Consider the following 19,009-nt stretch of genomic DNA (forward strand, 5'->3'; position numbering starts at 1 on the left):
CAACCTTGAGCCGGCTACCTGAACCATGCGGGGATTGAACTCACCCTTCAACTGCATACTGCTGCCTTAACACTCTGCACAACACAAGGCCCCTAACTATATTGCGGTCATTATTTTCCAGGTGTCCCTCGACCTGCACCCCTATGATTCTGTCCGGTTTGTTAGTTAATAGTAGTTCCAGAGTGGCCCTCCCTCCAGTTGGCTGCCACACAAGTTGGATAAGGTAGTTATCTTTAATTGTTCTCAAGAACTTATCATCTTTGTGAGATTCGCAGGTTTCTCCTTTCCATATTATATCTGGATAATTAAAGTTGCCCATAATAATTACTTCATTGCGGTTTGACACTTCTTCTATTTGTCTGAGTAATAAGTTTTCAGTTTCTTCCATTATTCTTGGTGGCCTATAGAAAACTATCAGGATTTTATTGGTCTTCCCTCCCTGTATTTCTACCCATAGAGATTCCACGGGTTCATCTCCTGCACCTATATATTCTCGTAGCCTCTGCATTAAGTGAGATTTAACATACAGACATACCCCTCCCCCTTTCCGGTTTCCACGGTCCCGTCTGAAGAGATTGTAACCCTGTAAATTCACATTCTTCAGCAAGCCATGTTTCAGTTATTCCTACTATATCGTACTTTTCTCAGACATTCTCACTTTGAGCTCACGCACTTTACTGACCATACTTCTTGCATTTATAGCCAGTTTATACAGTTGTGGGGTATTAGTGTATCTTGGCGCCACCAGGAAGCTATGGGTTTGACAGGAGGAATGCCCCTGTCACACCCCCAGCTCCCGAGTGGCTCAATAATACCGCTGCTGCCAGTGTACTATGTCTCTCGCTCCTCCCCACCTGCTTACCCCGAAGCTCCTGGCTGCTTTGTGTCCCTGGTGCTGTGCTGCCCTGTTCTGCAGCAAAACGGAAGGCGCCGCCGGTGTCAATCTCATGCCGCTGTGTCACTGCTTGGTGAAGCTCTGGACACTGACTCCTTCCCTGGGGCTTGCGGCGGGGCCGCAGCAGACGCTCCGTGCCGATTTTTCCCGCTGCTGTGTGACTGGCCGACCGAGCTCAGCTCCCTCACTGCTCTGCTGGGGCTTATGGCAAGCCACTCCTCATGCTCCCCGCCGGTGCTGTGTGACTCCTGTGCTGGCCGTTCTGCTGGTGACGCTAACATGGGCTCAGGTGTCAGTGGGTCTGCGGCTGTGGCTTCACCCCTCCATGCTCCGGCAGTGTCTCCTCCGCAGCCTCCAATTATATGAGTAGCGGAACAGTGAAGGAGACTGCAAAGAAAAGAATGGCCAGCGGCGGAGGGGGATTTCTGTGGAGCCTACAGCCAACATTATAGCCATGGCAGATGATGGCCACCCATTCTTTTGGGCAGCCAACCCTGGTAGGGGCGTTGGTTGGGGGGCGTGTATCTTGACTCCACCCATTCTGCTGGTGGCATAAAGATACACTAATACGCAGTCGTGGTTACTGTTTGTATTTATGTTACTTATGGCACTATTAGCTACTTTGTCAGTTCTATCTGTACTAACCTCACACCCTGGTCGACTCCCATTTCCATTCCTTAGTACCAGAACTTTGTCTGCACTGTCTTCCCCCTATCTCTCTTGTTGCCCCCCCCCCCCCCTCAGTCCCTAGTTAGATAAAATAAATAAATCTTGTTATTTGTATATCGCCAACTTATTCCGCAGTGCCTTCAGGTAATTGCCCCCACTAAGCTGGGTACTTATTTTATCGACCTCGGAAGGATGGAAGGTAGTCAACCTTAGGCTGGCTACCTGAACCATGCGGGGAACCTTCAGGTCATGAGCGAGAGCGTAGGACTGGATTTCTGCTGCCTTAGCACTCCTCCAACCTTCCAGCCATCTTCTGCCCCAGTGTGGAGCGATATGCTCCAGCATACCATACAAAACCTGTATGCCTCCATGCCCGCCGGTATCACATCGTGTATCCAAGCTACAGGCGATACAACAGCCTCCATGACCTCATATCACATCTTGTATCTAAGCTACAGGCAGTACAACAGGGTACTAGAGCCTCCATGCCCGCTCAAATCACATCTTGTATCCAAGCTAGAGGAGGTACAACCAAGTACTAGAGCCTCCATGCCCTCTGTATCACATCTTGTATCCAAGCTAGAGGTGGTACAACAGGGTACTAGAGCCTCCATGCCCTCTGTATCACATCTTGTATCCAAGCTAGAGGAGGTACAACCAAGTACTAGAGCCTCCATGCCCACCTGTATCACATCTTGTATCCAAGCTAGAGGTGGTACAACAGGGTACTAGAGCCTCCATGCCCCTGTATCACATCTTGTATCCAAGCTAGAGGCAGTACAACAGGGTACTAGAGCCTCCATGCCCCTGTATCACATCTTGTATCCAAGCTAGAGGTGGTACAACAGAGTACTAGAGCCTCCATGCCCCTCCGTATCACATCTTGTATCCAAGCTGGAGGCGGAAACAATATTTAAAAACTTCTATTAAGTTGGCATTATACTCCATTAAAACTCGCTAGAAGCGACCAACTTGTTCACCAGACTGCTGGCCACAATGCGGAGAGCCAGGTTCACTCTCCCATATATTTTTGCACTGCCCTTTAATTCTTCCTACTAGTAGGGCTGTGTGTGTACAATGTGAGATATACAAGTGATCTCCAGCGTTATCTGCTGGAGGGGACTGATCAGGTAGGGAGAGGGAGGACTGTGCAGCTGTGGATGATCTGACAGCACGCCATTTCAATGCACTGCTAAATCATTAGGGCAGCAGTCAGAGGTCTCTGGATCTGTCAGACCCCCCTGCCCTGGACAATAATGGAAGTCGCTTTTCAGCAAGATTTTATCTCATATAGTCAGAAAGATACGGTAATAAGAGTTGTTCAATCAAAGTGCTAATGACCACTTGTCCGTGAGTGTGTGCGTGCGAGTGCTTCACATGCTCCGCCCCCTGATCACACGATGGTGACATCATGAAACGAAGAGCCTGACAGCAGCTGTGTGCTCACAGGACCTGTGATGATGTTACCGTCATGTTATCAGTCACATGGTCTCTGAGTTCAGCCCCTGATCACATGACTGTGATATCATCGCATGTCCTAAACCAACAGAGCCTGATCACATGACTGTGATGTCATCACAGGTCCTCCATCACTGTGCACTGAATGAGGGATTACGGGCGGACTATATGCCCAACAAAACTCCCCGCCTCAGTTGCTATGGATACAGCAGTACTCAGTCTGGCAGTTGGTAGCTGGTTGTGAGACAGCTGGACCCCTGTGTGGAGACTCCAATAAATGACACCTCACAAATGTCCACATACATAGCTGGCAGTGCATACTGACCAACAACATCGTAGCATAGTCCTTCCCCGCTATCTTCACATCTCCTGAACGTGATATCAGGTCATCTCCAGTGCTAATGCCGCCAACACCAGTCCAGCCTTCATCTAATCGTCAACCGTTGTCCAGTGTGGGAACAAACATGTCACTACAGAGGGGTCAACGCCGCCGTAAAGATGATGCAAACATGTCACCACAGAGGGGTCAACGCCGCCGTAAAGATGATGCAAACATGTCACCACAGAGGGGTCAACGCCACCGTGAAGCTAATGAAGCTTACATGACAGTGACAAGCCGCGATGTCACCTCAGACACCAGCTGGAGGTGGTAAATCACATGCAGCTCATATGGAAAAGCAACCAGCCAACATGTCTCCTCAGTGAGCGGCTGAAGTTGGTAAATCACTGTTTGCAATGTTCTAGAAAATTGTAAATAATGCCAATAGCTTACTATTTACACGGAAATATTTGTGCCAACTCCAATTCCTTACAGTGTATATTAGTAAGTGTCGGAACGCCGCTGCGGCAAATCCGTCAGCAGCCGCTAATCCCGGGATTAGCCAGCCATGTGGACGAGATTTGTCAAAAATGTCGTCCACACAGGGCGGACAATCCTTCGCAGCAAAGCTGGCATTAAGCTGGCGCTGTGGCACAAATTCCCGGGACGCAGCATGTCCATTCTTTTTTTTTTTTACCTTTGCAGCCGCGCTCCTCTCTATGAGAAAGCCGGCCCCAACGGAAAAGCATGCGGCTTGGTGCCGCGGGTTTTGGAGCTGCGCTTATACTGCGGAAATCACGCGGTTTTATGCTGTGGCAAAACGTCGAGATCTCCGCTGGGAAAGCGTCCCGTATGTTGCAGAATCAGAATGGTCATTGTGTACATTTACGGACCTCTTATTCACAGCTGTTTGCACTGTCAGCAAAACTGTAAACAACGCCAATAGCTTCCAATTTGTACGGAAATATTTTGACCGCCTCCAATCCCTTTCACTATATATTACATTAGTAAGTGGCGCATTACGCCACCAGCAGCACTGCGACTACAATACTAATAACCATAATATTATATATACCTGAGAGCGGTTCCAATAAAAAAACGGAAATAATTCCACAAAATACAAAACGACATTCAGCTAAATGAGACGAATTTACAGTAACTAAACTGGCATTTCAGGAGAGTTTTTCCAATTTTAAACTTGCCTGTTAGGGGTTAATGGGCTTTAAAAAGGGTTAAAGTGTCATTAAAAAAGAAAAAAAATGGCTTCTAAAAAGTAAATATTCCGCATAAAGCAGCTTTTCTTGCACATATATTACCCTGCAGATGAGCGGTCCTGACGGCGGACAAAGGCCGGAGACGATTTACCGTAAAAGGCGATTTAGTGTCAAAGGTGACCAGTATAAAAACCAAACAGCCAAATGTTCACCTAGATGGCGCCGTAACAGAGGATATGAAACGACACCGTCCTCTGCACGCACCCCCAATGGTGGAAAACACATCGGTCCCACATAAAGCAAGGCCTTGTGCCGCCGCATCAGCGGGAGTGAAGATGCGGTACAAAGAGGAAGAAGTCTAGCGGGTGACGAAGGCTCTAACGAGTGTGCTGACCCGGAGCCCGTACTAATACAGAGGGGTATAAAGACCGGTATGGGAGTATACAGCAGGGCGCTCCATGGACTTCTGAGGAAAGGAAGGGTTACCTGGCCTCTGGCATCTTCTGGCATGGACTTAATGTGCATCTTCTTCAGGCATCGGATGACTCCATCATAGAACTGCACCGTATAGGTACCTGAAGGGGTCGGAGAAAGGAGGATGTTATCAGTAGGGGAGACATCTTCAATATACACGCAGTGGCCCCTTTATTAGAGCCCCGGCCCTCTCATGATTGCTGCTTCCCTGCATGGAAATTAGCCTCAGAATTTGGTGCAAGCAGCATGAATCGATGACCCTTTCCTGTCAGGCTGGTGGAGGAAGGTGTTATTCATCCACCCCGGGGCCTCTGATGGCTGTGGGTGGACGCCACATTATATTGCTGCGGTTCTGAGAGCCAAACGTTGTCCCACGAGCTGCCAGATGGGGGCTCTATTAAAGTGGTCATTGGCTGTATATACACCCAGGCACCAACTCATATGCAGCTGGCCGCACCTCTCCTCTGTAGTCTTGGGGGACAGTGGTGCACCCCCTCATTTACTATATGGGGACTCTGAACTAGTGTACATCATCTGCTGGTAGGAACCCCAACAAATTCTGGTGTCCAGACGAGGAGCCGATGATACAGAATAGTCCCTCAGAACTACAAACCTTCCTTGTTTATGGTCTCGATCTTGGCAGGATAATACCGACAGTCCGTCCAGCGGGCCAGAACCTCTTCTCCTTCTTTAAAATCCTATAAAAAGGAGTTATAGAGTGAGCAAGGTGGGGGGTGGGGGGGGGGAATCAGTCTGTTGAGGACAACAATGGGGGAGGGGGAGTGTTGGGGATATTTTCACGTAAGAGCCCATTTACACGGATTGTTGATGTGCCCATGCCACGGGTGCAGATGGACAGGGAGCTCGTCTGTCAGCTCCTGTTTAAAGCATTACTAAACTTTTTAGAAACTTCTGATGTGTTATAGTAACATGTCAAAAGTTTCGATCAGTGGGGGTCTGGATGCCAAGACGCTGAAACCCCCACAAATCGCTAATAGGAAAGGGCAGAAGCACTTGTCTGAGCACCGCTGGCCGTTGCATAGGCTCTACAGGACGTCTATGGCGTCTGGCTGTTATCAGTGAGCGGCACAGCGCGCGCACACACACGCGCACACGCACACGCGCACAGTCTTTCTGAAATGTCACAGGAACGCTATCTTTTCTCCTTAGGGAGAGCACCTAGCAGGTGAGTAAGTGAGAAGACTTATAATGCACCTCTGGGTAATATGCAAATAAGGGAGATGGAACAATACCCCTGCAGCGCCACCTATTGGCAGCATTCCTGCAAGTCAATGTTAGACTCTTTATACAAGCCTTGTAACAATGTCATTGCTATTTGTATAGCGCCAACTTATTCTGCTTTCAGGCAATTTGTTTTTATTACATTGACCAAGCTGTTTGCTCATTTTACCAACCTCGGAAGGATGGAAGGCTGAGTCAACCTTAAGCCAGCTACCTGAACAGTGAGGGGGATTAAACCTGCAACCTTCAGGTTGAGAGTGAGAGCTTTGAACTGCATTCTGTTGCCTTAACATTTCGCGTCACACAAGACCCATGTGACCAGGAATTCAGAGCCAAGACAGAATCCATGCAGAGGAATTGTTCTATCTCCCTTATTTGCATATTACCCAGAGGAGAATGAATGGCCTTATAAGTCTCCTCCCTCACACACCTTCTAGGTGTCCTCAGGCACCTCCAACAGGTCATGTGCTCAGGATGTCCGCAGTATCCCACAGGTGATGTAATTATTGTCAGCGCCTTAGACATTGCCGCAGGTGTTCTTACTATAGGATATCCTGAAGACATGACCTGTTGGGGTGCCTTGAGAACTGGAGTTGGGAAACACTGTTTTAGGTGCTCTCCCTAAGGGGAAAAGACAGCGTTCCTGACCCACATCGCAGGCCTCTCGCTAGCCAAGTCAGAAACCTACTGCCCACTGATGAGGGGCAAATACCCTGAAACAGCCGTCTGTGTATGGATGCTGGCTTGGCTTTTAATTCCCAGTCGATGTTACAAGGCTTGTATAAAGAGTCTAACATTGGCTTGCAGGAATACTGCCTTCCAATAGGTGGCGCTGCAGAGGTATTCTTCCATCACCCTTATTTGAAATGTTACAATGTCATGTCAGACGTTTATAACAAGTTTAGTTACATTTTAAGCATTCTTTCTTCATGGCGGAGTGTAGATTTTACCGGGACCCATCCGGGGTTCATATTCCGTATTGCATGACTTGTGCTCATTTTTTGGTGGGGACGGGGAGAAGAAAACAAGCATCGGATTTTGACCCTTTTTTATAGCGGTAATGCTGCAGCGCACCTGACGAGGCGTCTATTTCTGCGTGTCGTGCCATTACAACAAAATTATATGGATTGTTTTTTAGATTTTTCATATTCTCGCACAAAAAACCTCTTTTTTTTCCTTTTTTGCATGGCTGCAGTCTCACAAGGTTTTAATCTTTGCCATGGAGGGAGCTCTGTGAATGCGGCAGCTTGCTTTCTGTGTGACAAGCTGTAGTTTTTGTTATCATTTTGGGCTACATACGGCTTTTTGATCAATTTTATTGGGGTTTTTTTGGGAAGCAAAATGAACAAAAAAAAAAATTAAAAGAATTTGGGTTCCTTTTCTTCTATTTTGAAAAGTGGGGATGAAAATCCACAAAAAAAATCGTTGCGTCCTTGGGACCAAAATAGGCGGCGTCATTAAGGGGTTAAACGGAATCTGTCAGCTGCCTTGAACGCTACGTGAAGATGCTTGCTGATCCCATCCTAGACTACTGAGTGCGCCCATGAAGGCAAGTAGAACACTTACAACCTCAGGCTCCGCAGGTAGCTACCTTCATAGTCTGAGCTTGCAGGTCTCTTTAACTCCTAACATGCTGTTCTAAGGAAGCATCCGAGGGCGTCTATTCTACAAGCTCACGCCTGCTACAGTCAACAAGGCCGGCTGCCGAGCGCCCCTGGATCTTATGTATGGAAAGTTTTGGCACCTATTGCTTCATCTTGAGCCATGCCCCTTTGTTGAGCCACACCCCTTTGTCAGTAAGCCACAACCCCTTATCAGAAGAGACTGTAACACACACGCACAGCAGTTTTATGGTGCAAATGACAACAGGATTCTGATGGACAATGATTAGTAAATCCCCTGGTGAGCTTTCACAGTCTGAACTGCTCCCCGCTGGCCTCTGGACGCCCGTCCCGCAGACGAAGGTGCCGATGCCAAAGCCCTCTGCATACAGGCTAGTCGGAGAAACAACATCTGGCAGCCTAGTCACACATATCACATACATGCACCAGGCACAGTGATTGGGCAGTGACATTTAATGGAGGGCACAAGCCTGTATTACTTCTTGTTCCTCTTCTCTCCTCTCTTTGCCCATGCTAGCCCCCGACCAGCACAACCCAATATACGGTCTACTCTCCCACCCACTTGGACATGTGCCGGATTCTAACAAGTTAGCCAGTCCCCACCAGACCCCGGTCCCATTATATATTGGACTGTGAACCCCATATTGACTTCCATGATGGTCTATACTAAAACTGTGGGCTATAAGCTGTATTGTGCACCCCACGCCCCGGGTACATTCTGCAACATGTCGTTTACAGGGTCTCGTATTTCAGGATAAAAAAATCCAATAAAATACTTGCTGATAAAAAAAAAAAGAGAAGAGAAGAGGGCGCCAGGTACGTCAACAAGTTCTGCATGCACAGTGAAATGTTGTGGCTTTAAAGGGCTCTATCAATGGCCTATCCTCAGCACTGGTCATCAATAGTAGATTAACGGGTGTTCATTGCCCGAATCCCCTGCCGAGCAGCTACAAGAAGCAGACAGCTCCGTTCTTACTGTAGTGGTCAGGCTTGGTATTGCAGATCAAGCTCCCAATGAAATGAATGGGAACTTTGCCTGCAGCACCAAGCTTGGCCACTGCAGTGGGAATGGAGCCTTTTGCTTCCTACAAGATTCATATCAGCACATAAGTGCACCAGCCTGGCGTATAGCTGATTGGCGAGGGTCCCATGCAGTGGACCAATGCCTACCTACTATTGATGACTTCAATAGATTACAACCGGACAACCCCTATAAGTGGAACTAATTTCCTGCATGTAAAGGCTATGTGTAAGAGTAGCGCCATGCATCAGTCAGTATATTGAGCCCTCCGAGCGCCTGGACACGTACGATGTTCTCCTCATCATCCCTCAGGCCTTCCTTCCGTAGTGCCGGTCTCTCGAGAGGACGGATGCGGCTGCTGTCCCAGTGAATCCACTCGTCGTATCGACTGCTCCAGCGCTCAAAGTGGACCAGCATTTTCTCCTCTTCATAGTCTATCTTCTCGATCTTTGATGGATACCTAATGAAAGCAAACAGCAGTGATGAGCCCAACGAGTGACCAACGCAACATCCGCACAACCACAGGGACGCCTAGTTGATAGCAGTTACTCAATTGGCGCCGCAGACAGCGGTCGTTCCCTCGCTGTTACTTCTCATCCTCGCCTTCCAGCAGCCATAGTTTGTGGCGTTTGTCCGTTGCGCAGCGGCGAGGGCTTGTACGCAGGAGGAGATGTAATACTCGGAGGGAGCGGTCACCTCCCTAAAGCACCATAAACTAACCTCTGGCCCTGTGAGGACAGATGGCCGGGGGCCGGGGTGGATCTTTCAAACTCGCCCGCTTCCTGGGTCCCACGGTGTCCGCCTGTAAAGTCAGCGCACTGGCCCAAAACCTAATCAACATATAGTCAGCGGTCGAGTATGAAAACTACATCCCCGGCTCCCGTCACCTGCCCTAACACAACCATAGGTTGGTTCATGGTACCTCAGGTAGGTGACCGCTCCCTTTAGGACAGAGTTATAATGGTTTGAGGGACATATGGAACAATGTAATAAATATTATGATACACAGGGGGTCTCAAAAGTGTGGAAACGCCCCTACAGAATGAAAAGGGTTTGGCAGATGGTGATGCACTACTGCACACAGTCTGTAGGGGGGGGGGGGGGTAACTCGTTAGGCCGCGTCACCAACATGACGGCCATTTTGAACTCAGCTCTAATTTTACAACTGGAAGGTCGGTGTGTGAGATATCAAACTGGTGGAGAATTGCAGAAGAACAACGGCGAGCTTCATTCTGACATCACTTTGTATTAACCAGACGGCCCTTTACCATGAGGAGGAATGACGTTATGTTAGAATAGCACACAGCATTGTTGTCCCGCTGACATTCTCCACCACTCCGACACATCACACCGACCTGCCCACTGGAGCTGAATCCAAGATGGCCGTCATGTTAGTGACACCGCCTAACAGGTCCCCTCCTTCCCCCACAGCGTCGCATCACGTCGGACAACCCATCTTCGTTCTATGTGGGTATTTACACACTTTTGAGACCCTCTTTAGTTCATTAAAGGGTTTTTTCCAGCACTTAAAAACCGATGACGTATCCGCGGGTCGTCGGCCAATCAACGGTTTTTACACTTTAAGGTCGTTTTCACTCGCATTAGCAAAACATCACGATCAAAACCACGGAGGTTTACCATGGTTTTGGGCTGTGCTGACGGGTGATGAGGTGCGTTAAAAAAGTGCTAAAATGCACGAAAATAGAGCAGACGCCGCTCGCAAATCGCATTACAAACACCGCGATCGAGCGCTAGACTGCGAAGCCCCACTGAAATCAATAGAGGCGTTCTACCGTGTAGAGCAGTCCGCGCTAATTGCGGTAAAAAGCGGGCTGTGTGAGAGTGGCCTTATTTCCACTAGGTTACTCATACAGGCGATTGGGTGACCACATGTCTAATACACTGCAGTCCCCCTGTATCACAGTGTTCACCTATTAACAATACACCGCAGTACCCCAGTATCACAGTGTTCACCTATTAACAATACACCGCAGTACCCCAGTATCACAGTGTTCACCTATTAACAATACACCGCAGTACCCCTGTATCACAGTGTTCACCTATTAACAATACACCGCAGTACCCCAGTATCACAGTGTTCACCTATTAACAATACACCATAGTCCCCCTGTATCACAGTGTTCACCTATTAACAATACACCGCAGTACCCCAGTATCACAGTGTTCACCTATTAACAATACACCGCAGTACCCCTGTATCACAGTGTTCACCTATTAACAATACACCGCAGTACCCCAGTATCACAGTGTTCACCTATTAACAATACACCGCAGTACCCCAGTATCACAGTGTTCACCTATTAACAATACACCGCAGTACCCCAGTATCACAGTGTTCACCTATTAACAGTACACCGCAGTACCCCAGTATCAGTGTTCACCTATTAACAATACACCGCAGTACCCCAGTATCACAGTGTTCACCTATTAACAATACGCCGCAGTACCCCAGTATCACAGTGTTCACCTATTAACAATACACCGCAGTCCCCCTGTATCACAGTGTTCACCTATTAACAATACACCGCAGTACCCCAGTATCAGTGTTCACCTATTAACAATACACCGCAGTACCCCAGTATCACAGTGTTCACCTATTAACAGTACACCGCAGTACCCCAGTATCAGTGTTCACCTATTAACAATACACCGCAGTACCCCAGTATCACAGTGTTCACCTATTAACAATACACCGCAGTACCCCAGTATCACAGTGTTCACCTATTAACAATACGCCGCAGTACCCTGTATCACAGTGTTCACCTATTAACAGTACACCGCAGTACCCCAGTATCAGTGTTCACCTATTAACAGTACACCGCAGTACCCCAGTATCAGTGTTCACCTATTAACAATACACTGCAGTACCCGTGTATCACAGTGTTCACCTATTAACAATACACTGCAGTCCCCCAGTATCACAGTGTTCACCTATTAACAATACACCGCAGTTCCCCTGTATCACAGTGTTCACCTATTAACAATACACCGCAGTTCCCCTGTATCACAGTGTTCACCTATTAACAATACACCGCAGTTCCCCTGTATCACAGTGTTCACCTATTAACAATACACCGCAGTACCCTGTATCACAGTGTTCACCTATTAACAATACACCGCAGTACCCTGCATCACAGTGTTCACCTATTAACAATACACCGCAGTACCCTGTATCACAGTGTTCACCTATTAACAATACACCGCAGTACCCTGCATCACAGTGTTCACCTATTAACAATACACCGCAGTACCCTGCATCACAGTGTTCACCTATTAACAATACACCGCAGTCCCCCTGTATCACAGTGTTCACCTATTAACAATACACCGCAGTACCCTGTATCACAGTGTTCACCTATTAACAATACACTGCAGTACCCGTGTATCACAGTGTTCACCTATTAACAATACACTGCAGTCCCCCTGTATCACAGTGTTCACCTATTAACAATACACTGAGGTCCCCCCGTATCACAGTGTTCACCTATTAACAATACACTGCAGTCCCCCTGTATCACAGTGTTCACCTATTAACAATACACTGCAGTCCCCCTGTATCACAGTGTTCACCTATTAACAATACACTGCAGTCCCCCTGTATCACAGTGTTCACCTATTAACAATACACTGCAGTCCCCCTGTATCACAGTGTTCACCTATTAACAATACACTGCAGTACCCCTGTATCACAGTGTTCACCTATTAACAATACACTGCAGTACCCCTGTATCACAGTGTTCACCTATTAACAATACACCGCAGTACCCTGTATCACGGTGTTCACCTATTAACAATACACTGCAGTACCCCTGTATCACAGTGTTCACCTATTAACAATACACTGCAGTACCCCTGTATCACAGTGTTCACCTATTAACAATACACTGCAGTACCCCTGTATCACGGTGTTCACCTATTAACAATACACTGCAGTACCCTGTATCACAGTGTTCACCTATTAACAATACACTGCAGTACCCTGTATCACAGTGTTCACCTATTAACAATACACTGCAGTACCCTGTATCATAGTGTTCACCTATTAACAATACACCGCAGTACCCGTGTATCACAGTGTTCACCTATTAACAATACACTGCAGTACCCTGTATCATAGTGTTCACCTATTAACAATACACCGCAGTACCCGTGTATCACAGTGTTCACCTATTAACAATACACCGCAGTACTCGTGTATCACGGTGTTCACCTATTAACAATACACTGCAGTACCCCTGTATCACAGTGTTCACCTATTAACAATACACCGCAATACCCCTGTATCACAGTGTTCACCTATTAACAATACACTGCAGTACCCGTGTATCACAGTGTTCACCTATTAACAATACACTGCAGTACCCCTGTATCACAGTGTTCACCTATTAACAATACAGTGCAGTACCCTGTATCACAGTGTTCACCTATTAACAATACACCGCAGTACCCCTGTATCACAGTGTTCACCTATTAACAATACACCGCAGTACCCCTGTATCACAGTGTTCACCTATTAACAATACACTGCAGTACCCTGTATCATAGTGTTCACCTATTAACAATACACTGCAGTACCCGTGTATCACAGTGTTCACCTATTAACAATACAGTGCAGTACCCGTGTATCACAGTGTTCACCTATTAACAATACAGTGCAGTACCCGTGTATCACAGTGTTCACCTATTAACAATACACTGCAGTACCCCTGTATCACAGTGTTCACCTATTAACAATACACTGCAGTACCCCTGTATCACAGTGTTCACCTATTAACAATACACTGCAGTACCCTGTATCACAGTGTTCACCTATTAAAGGGATTTTCCGTGATAAACTCTGTAAGGGCTCACTTACACAGGCGTATTCGTTACGCATATAATATGCAGTAATTACATATGTAACATGCGCTGCATATTTTATGTACCCATAATCGATAATGCACATAATATGCACTAACAGGAGACGCCGCGCTGTCAGGCGCATGAAAAGCGATGGTCTGAATGGCCCAATGTAAATGCATAGGGCTTTAGCACTGCAGATCACATAGCCAAAATACGCTCAAGTGAGCCCTTAAAGGGGTCCTCCATGGCAATGTATAGCAAATGCGCACATAGTTGTCTTCTGCCGCCAGCAGGGTCTCCGCTCCGACGTATTGTTTGCAGGTTGCCGCTCTGTCATTGGCTGCTGCTCGATCATTGGAATTTGCAGCTAATTGTCCGGTGTGACGGCGTCCGGCAGCTGCACAATCATTGGACCCGGATCGCTCATTGTGTGCAGCCATTACAATCATCATTGCATCCTTCGCTAATTGTTTGGTTTAAACATTGATCTTCAGTTGATTAAAAAAAATGTTTAACAGGACGCTGAGCGAACGAGCGAACCGCGCCATCGGGCGAACAAATGCACCCTGCGGGCCGGCAGATGCAGCAAGTGGGACTTGCGACTACAACAGAAGCCCAGCCCTCAGGTAAGAGGTGTAAGCTGTTGGGGCTCTCTCAGCGGTCCCCGTATTCTTCACCTCGAGGCCCCCAAACCCTGTGGAGACATTAGATGCGGCACACTGCAGCTTATAAGAACGGAGATGGCGGTGATTACTCCACGTACCCATGTGACCGCCTCCCTGACTCCTCCCCCTGCTCCTGTCCATGTATCCACAGGCGTAGATGGGAGGACGGCGCTCATGGGGTTACATCATGTGACAGGTATGGGGGCCCCGATGTAAAGAGAGTGGTAACCCGGGTAATAAGACATTTATTTACAGCAGATTACAAAATGTTCCCAGAAAGTGACCAGCCCCCTCACGCTGCGTTCACACGGGGCGGACACTAATCTGGGTGTTAGCCAGCCACGTGGGAAAGATCTCAGAAATCTCGTCCACATGGGACGACGAACCCATCGCGGTAGAGCCGACATTGTGGCGCGGATTCTCCAGCCGCAGCAGGTCTATTCTTTGTGCCGCAGGTTTTGAAGCAGCGGAATTGGCAGCGTTTTTTTCCTGCAGGGGTCTATGGGACGTGTTAAAATCACGATCGCGCAAAATCACGATTTGCGGTAAATTTCGCAGTGAAAAAAAAACTGTAGTGGGTCGTCACCCTTAGCGTTACTTACACAAAAATTGCTTTCTGTCGCCATATTCTGAGACCAGACCTTTATATTTCCGCAGATTGGGGGCTCCGTGACGACTTGTTTTCTGCAGGTACTACTTTTCTTTTGTGGTCTTTATTATTTTTAGAAACAAGCTTTTTGATCACTTTTTAAATAATTTTTGTGGCAGCCGGGCTAACAAACGCCACAATTCTGGAATCCATACTTCCCTCTACGCCCCTCACCGTGCAGCATAAAGATGGTGATAATTTAATAGTTGGGGCTTTTACTTACACGGTGATACCAAACATGTGGGGGGGGGGGGGGTTAACCATCTACATTTTTTAAACACCTTTTTTTCTATATAAACACTTATTTAGTCCCAACAGGGGACTGGAACGTGTGATCATTTGAATGCTTGCACTATATACTGAAATACTTGAGTATTGCAGTGTGTAACATTTTTTAATATGAAAAATAGATCGTAGTAAATAGCAGCAATCAAAAGCTTAATGGATGCCACTTGGACACGACCAATAGCGTAAGCTGTAACACCGCAGCGCCATCTGTGCAACTTCTATGGAGGGGAAGATGGGCATTGGCTCCAAACTAGGAAGTCAGACAAGGAACCCGGTCAGGTTTCCAGTGCCGGCCCTTTACCAGCTTCGCTAAAGGCCCATTTAGACAACGATCAGCGCTCAAAACTTGCTCAAAAGCCATCTTTCGAGCGATCATGTTTGTGTAAACGGGCCTTAAAGAAGTGGGCAGCTTCAGGCATCGCCCCCAGACTCAGGGCTCCTTCACACGGGCCTATCGTTCATCAGCATTGTGCGAGCCCAAACCAGGAGTGGGCGCAAGATCTGGAAGAAAGGCAAATCCTTCCATTCTACTTCCTCTCTGTGTGTCCTATGTCAAAAAATACGGATGAAAGATACGCCCGTGTGAAGGGTGGTGCACAAATGCTGGGGTCCGACCCAAGTGTGAGATGTATACTCCTCCTTCCCCAGAGACCCCAAGAACCGGGCATCTTGTGTATTTCTGGTGTTTTCCCTTTGAGGAACGGTTTTGCTTGTTTTCTCTCTTTTGTACCTTTCCTAAAGCTTGAAGAGGCCCCTTCATACACGGCAGCAGCAAACATCGCTCTATTCAGGCAGTTACCTCTCATGGGGAGGGCAGTTATTAGCCCCCTTCCCCCCCCCCCCCTCCAAAATATTGGTCAGGTCAGAGCGAGCACGGCCCTCCATAACACGGCGGCTGACCGGATCCGGCCCTAGCCTTACACTGCTGCCGGCGACCGATGGACGCATCACAAGCCCCTCCATCAGCCGCATGCTACACACAGGAGTGTCGTGTATCGGCCCTCATACCTTCTATAAGCGTTGCTGGTGCGGCCTATTTTGGTCCTTAGGTCAACAATTTTTGGGGATTTCATCTCCAGTTCTCAAAAAGCCATTACTTTTTTATTTTCCGTCAACATGGCGAGCTGTAGTTTTTATTTTTAGTGTTAACCGTGCCTCATGAATGACAGGATCCACGTTTTCTGCAGCTCTGTACGCGTCCAACAAAAACAAAACTATATATATTTCTTTTCGGTTTTTCTAGTTTTACACATTAAAAATCTTTTTGAATTTTTTTTGCATTGATACATTCCCCTTTTTCCTATGGGCAGAGCTGTGGGGGGGCTTGTGTGTCGCCTGATCAGCTGTAGTCCTGTGATCACGGAAATTGTGTTTTTTGGGTAGGCGGAATGAGAGAAAAGGGCATTCTGGCTTTTATTCCTCTTTTACATTGTTTGCTGTACAGGATAAAAAGGGGTTTGCCTTACCGTACAGATCATTACGGGTGCGGTGATACCAAATAAGGGTTTTTGGTTTTTTTTGTTAAACAAAGAGGGGAAAGTGTGTCCTCCCTCTGTGAGCAACATTGTCTGCAGCATGTAAGGGGTTAACAGCAGTGTTCTCACCGATTCCTGCTGTTGCTGCGGGAATCCAGCTGTGAAGCACAGCCGCTACTGATGGCGCGGGCTCAGCGTCTGAACACTGAGCTCAGGAATATATCAGCCTATTAACAGATTCAGCATTTTCATGTTAAAATCTATTTTACGAGTTCCAACATTCATAGAGAGCCTGCGAGTCCCGCTTCCCCCGCCTACTCATAGAGAGCGACCGCGAGTCCCGCTTCCCCCGCCTACTCAAAGAAAAAGCCTGCGAGTCCCGCTTCCCCCGCCTACTCATAGAGAAAGCCTGCGAGTCCCGCTTCCCCCGCCTACTCAAAGAAAAAGCCTGCGAGTCCCGCTTCCCCCGCCTACTCATAGAAAAAGCCTGCAAGTCACGCTTCCCCTGCCTGCTCATAGAGAAAGCCCGCGAGTCCCCCTGCCCCCGCCTGCTCATAGAGAGCGCCCGCGAGTCCCCCTGCCCCCGCCTGCTCATAGAGAGCGCCCGCGAGTCCCCCTGCCCCCGCCTGCTCATAGAGAGCGCCCGCGAGTCCCGCTTCCCCGCCTACTCAGAGAGAGAGCCCGCGAGTCCCGCTTCCCCGCCTACTCAGAGAGAGAGCCCGCGAGTCCCGCTTCCCCGCCTACTCAGAGAGAGCGCCCGCGAGTCCCGCTTCCCCGCCTACTCAGAGAGAGAGCCCGCGAGTCCCGCTTCCCCGCCTACTCAGAGAGAGCCCGCGAGTCCCGCTTCCCCGCCTACTCAGAGAGAGCCCGCGAGTCCCGCTTCCCCGCCTACTCAGAGAGAGAGCCCGCGAGTCCCGCTTCCCTCGCCTGCTCAGAGAGAGAGCCCGCGAGTCCCGCTTCCCCCGCCTGCTCAGAGAGAGAGCCCGCGAGTCCCGCTTCCCCCGCCTGCTCAGAGAGAGAGCCCGCGAGTCCCGCTTCCCCCGCCTGCTCAGAGAGAGAGCCCGCGAGTCCCGCTTCCCCCGCCTGCTCAGAGAGAGAGCCCGCGAGTCCCGCTTCCCCCGCCTGCTCAGAGAGAGAGCCCGCGAGTCCCGCTTCCCCCGCCTGCTCAGAGAGAGAGCCCGCGAGTCCCGCTTCCCCCGCCTGCTCAGAGAGAGAGCCCGCGAGTCCCGCTTCCCCCGCCTGCTCAGAGAGAGAGCCCGCGAGTCCCGCTTCCCCCGCCTGCTCAGAGAGAGAGCCCGCGAGTCCCGCTTCCCCCGCCTGCTCAGAGAGAGAGCCCGCGAGTCCCGCTTCCCCCGCCTGCTCAGAGAGAGAGCCCGCGAGTCCCGCTTCCCCCGCCTGCTCAGAGAGAGAGCCCGCGAGTCCCGCTTCCCCCGCCTGCTCAGAGAGAGAGCCCGCGAGTCCCGCTTCCCCCGCCTGCTCAGAGAGAGAGCCCGCGAGTCCCGCTTCCCCCGCCTGCTCAGAGAGAGAGCCCGCGAGTCCCGCTTCCCCCGCCTGCTCAGAGAGAGAGCCCGCGAGTCCCGCTTCCCCCGCCTGCTCAGAGAGAGAGCCCGCGAGTCCCGCTTCCCCCGCCTGCTCAGAGAGAGAGCCCGCGAGTCCCGCTTCCCCCGCCTGCTCAGAGAGAGAGCCCGCGAGTCCCGCTTCCCCCGCCTGCTCAGAGAGAGAGCCCGCGAGTCCCGCTTCCCCCGCCTGCTCAGAGAGAGCCCGCGAGTCCCGCTTCCCCCGCCTGCTCAGAGAGAGCCCGCGAGTCCCGCTTCCCCCGCCTGCTCAGAGAGAGCCCGCGAGTCCCGCTTCCCCCGCCTGCTCAGAGAGAGCCCGCGAGTCCCGCTTCCCCCGCCTGCTCAGAGAGAGCCCGCGAGTCCCGCTTCCCCCGCCTGCTCAGAGAGAGCCCGCGAGTCCCGCTTCCCCCGCCTGCTCAGAGAGAGCCCGCGAGTCCCGCTTCCCCCGCCTGCTCAGAGAGCGCCCGCGAGTCCCGCTTCCCCGCCTGCTCAGAGAGCGCCCGCGAGTCCCGCTTCCCCCGCCTGCTCAGAGAGCGCCCGCGAGTCCCGCTTCCCCCGCCTGCTCAGAGAGCGCCCGCGAGTCCCGCTTCCCCCGCCTG

The 19,009-nt window shown here is 49.8% G+C and overlaps 1 protein-coding gene across 3 annotated transcripts in view; it reads right to left on the bottom strand.

Moving 5' to 3' along the window:
- The window catches only part of PHF20L1 (PHD finger protein 20 like 1), a 110,219-nt gene that overhangs the window by 75,243 nt on the left and 15,967 nt on the right, over nucleotides 1-19,009 (bottom strand). For 2 of the 3 annotated variants that reach the window (XM_066578776.1, XM_066578775.1), the window contains exons 3-5: nucleotides 9,203-9,374; nucleotides 5,643-5,727; nucleotides 5,042-5,130 (exon numbers count right to left, since the gene is read on the bottom strand). In XM_066578776.1, coding sequence (XP_066434873.1) covers nucleotides 5,042-5,130; nucleotides 5,643-5,727; nucleotides 9,203-9,374 — 346 coding nt within the window. The remainder of the gene's footprint in view (nucleotides 1-5,041; nucleotides 5,131-5,642; nucleotides 5,728-9,202; nucleotides 9,375-19,009) is intronic. The other variant, XM_066578777.1, reaches the window with a different exon arrangement.

This window comes from Eleutherodactylus coqui, chromosome 9 (assembly GCF_035609145.1).
Source record: "Eleutherodactylus coqui strain aEleCoq1 chromosome 9, aEleCoq1.hap1, whole genome shotgun sequence".
NCBI classification, from domain to species: Eukaryota; Metazoa; Chordata; class Amphibia; order Anura; family Eleutherodactylidae; genus Eleutherodactylus; species Eleutherodactylus coqui.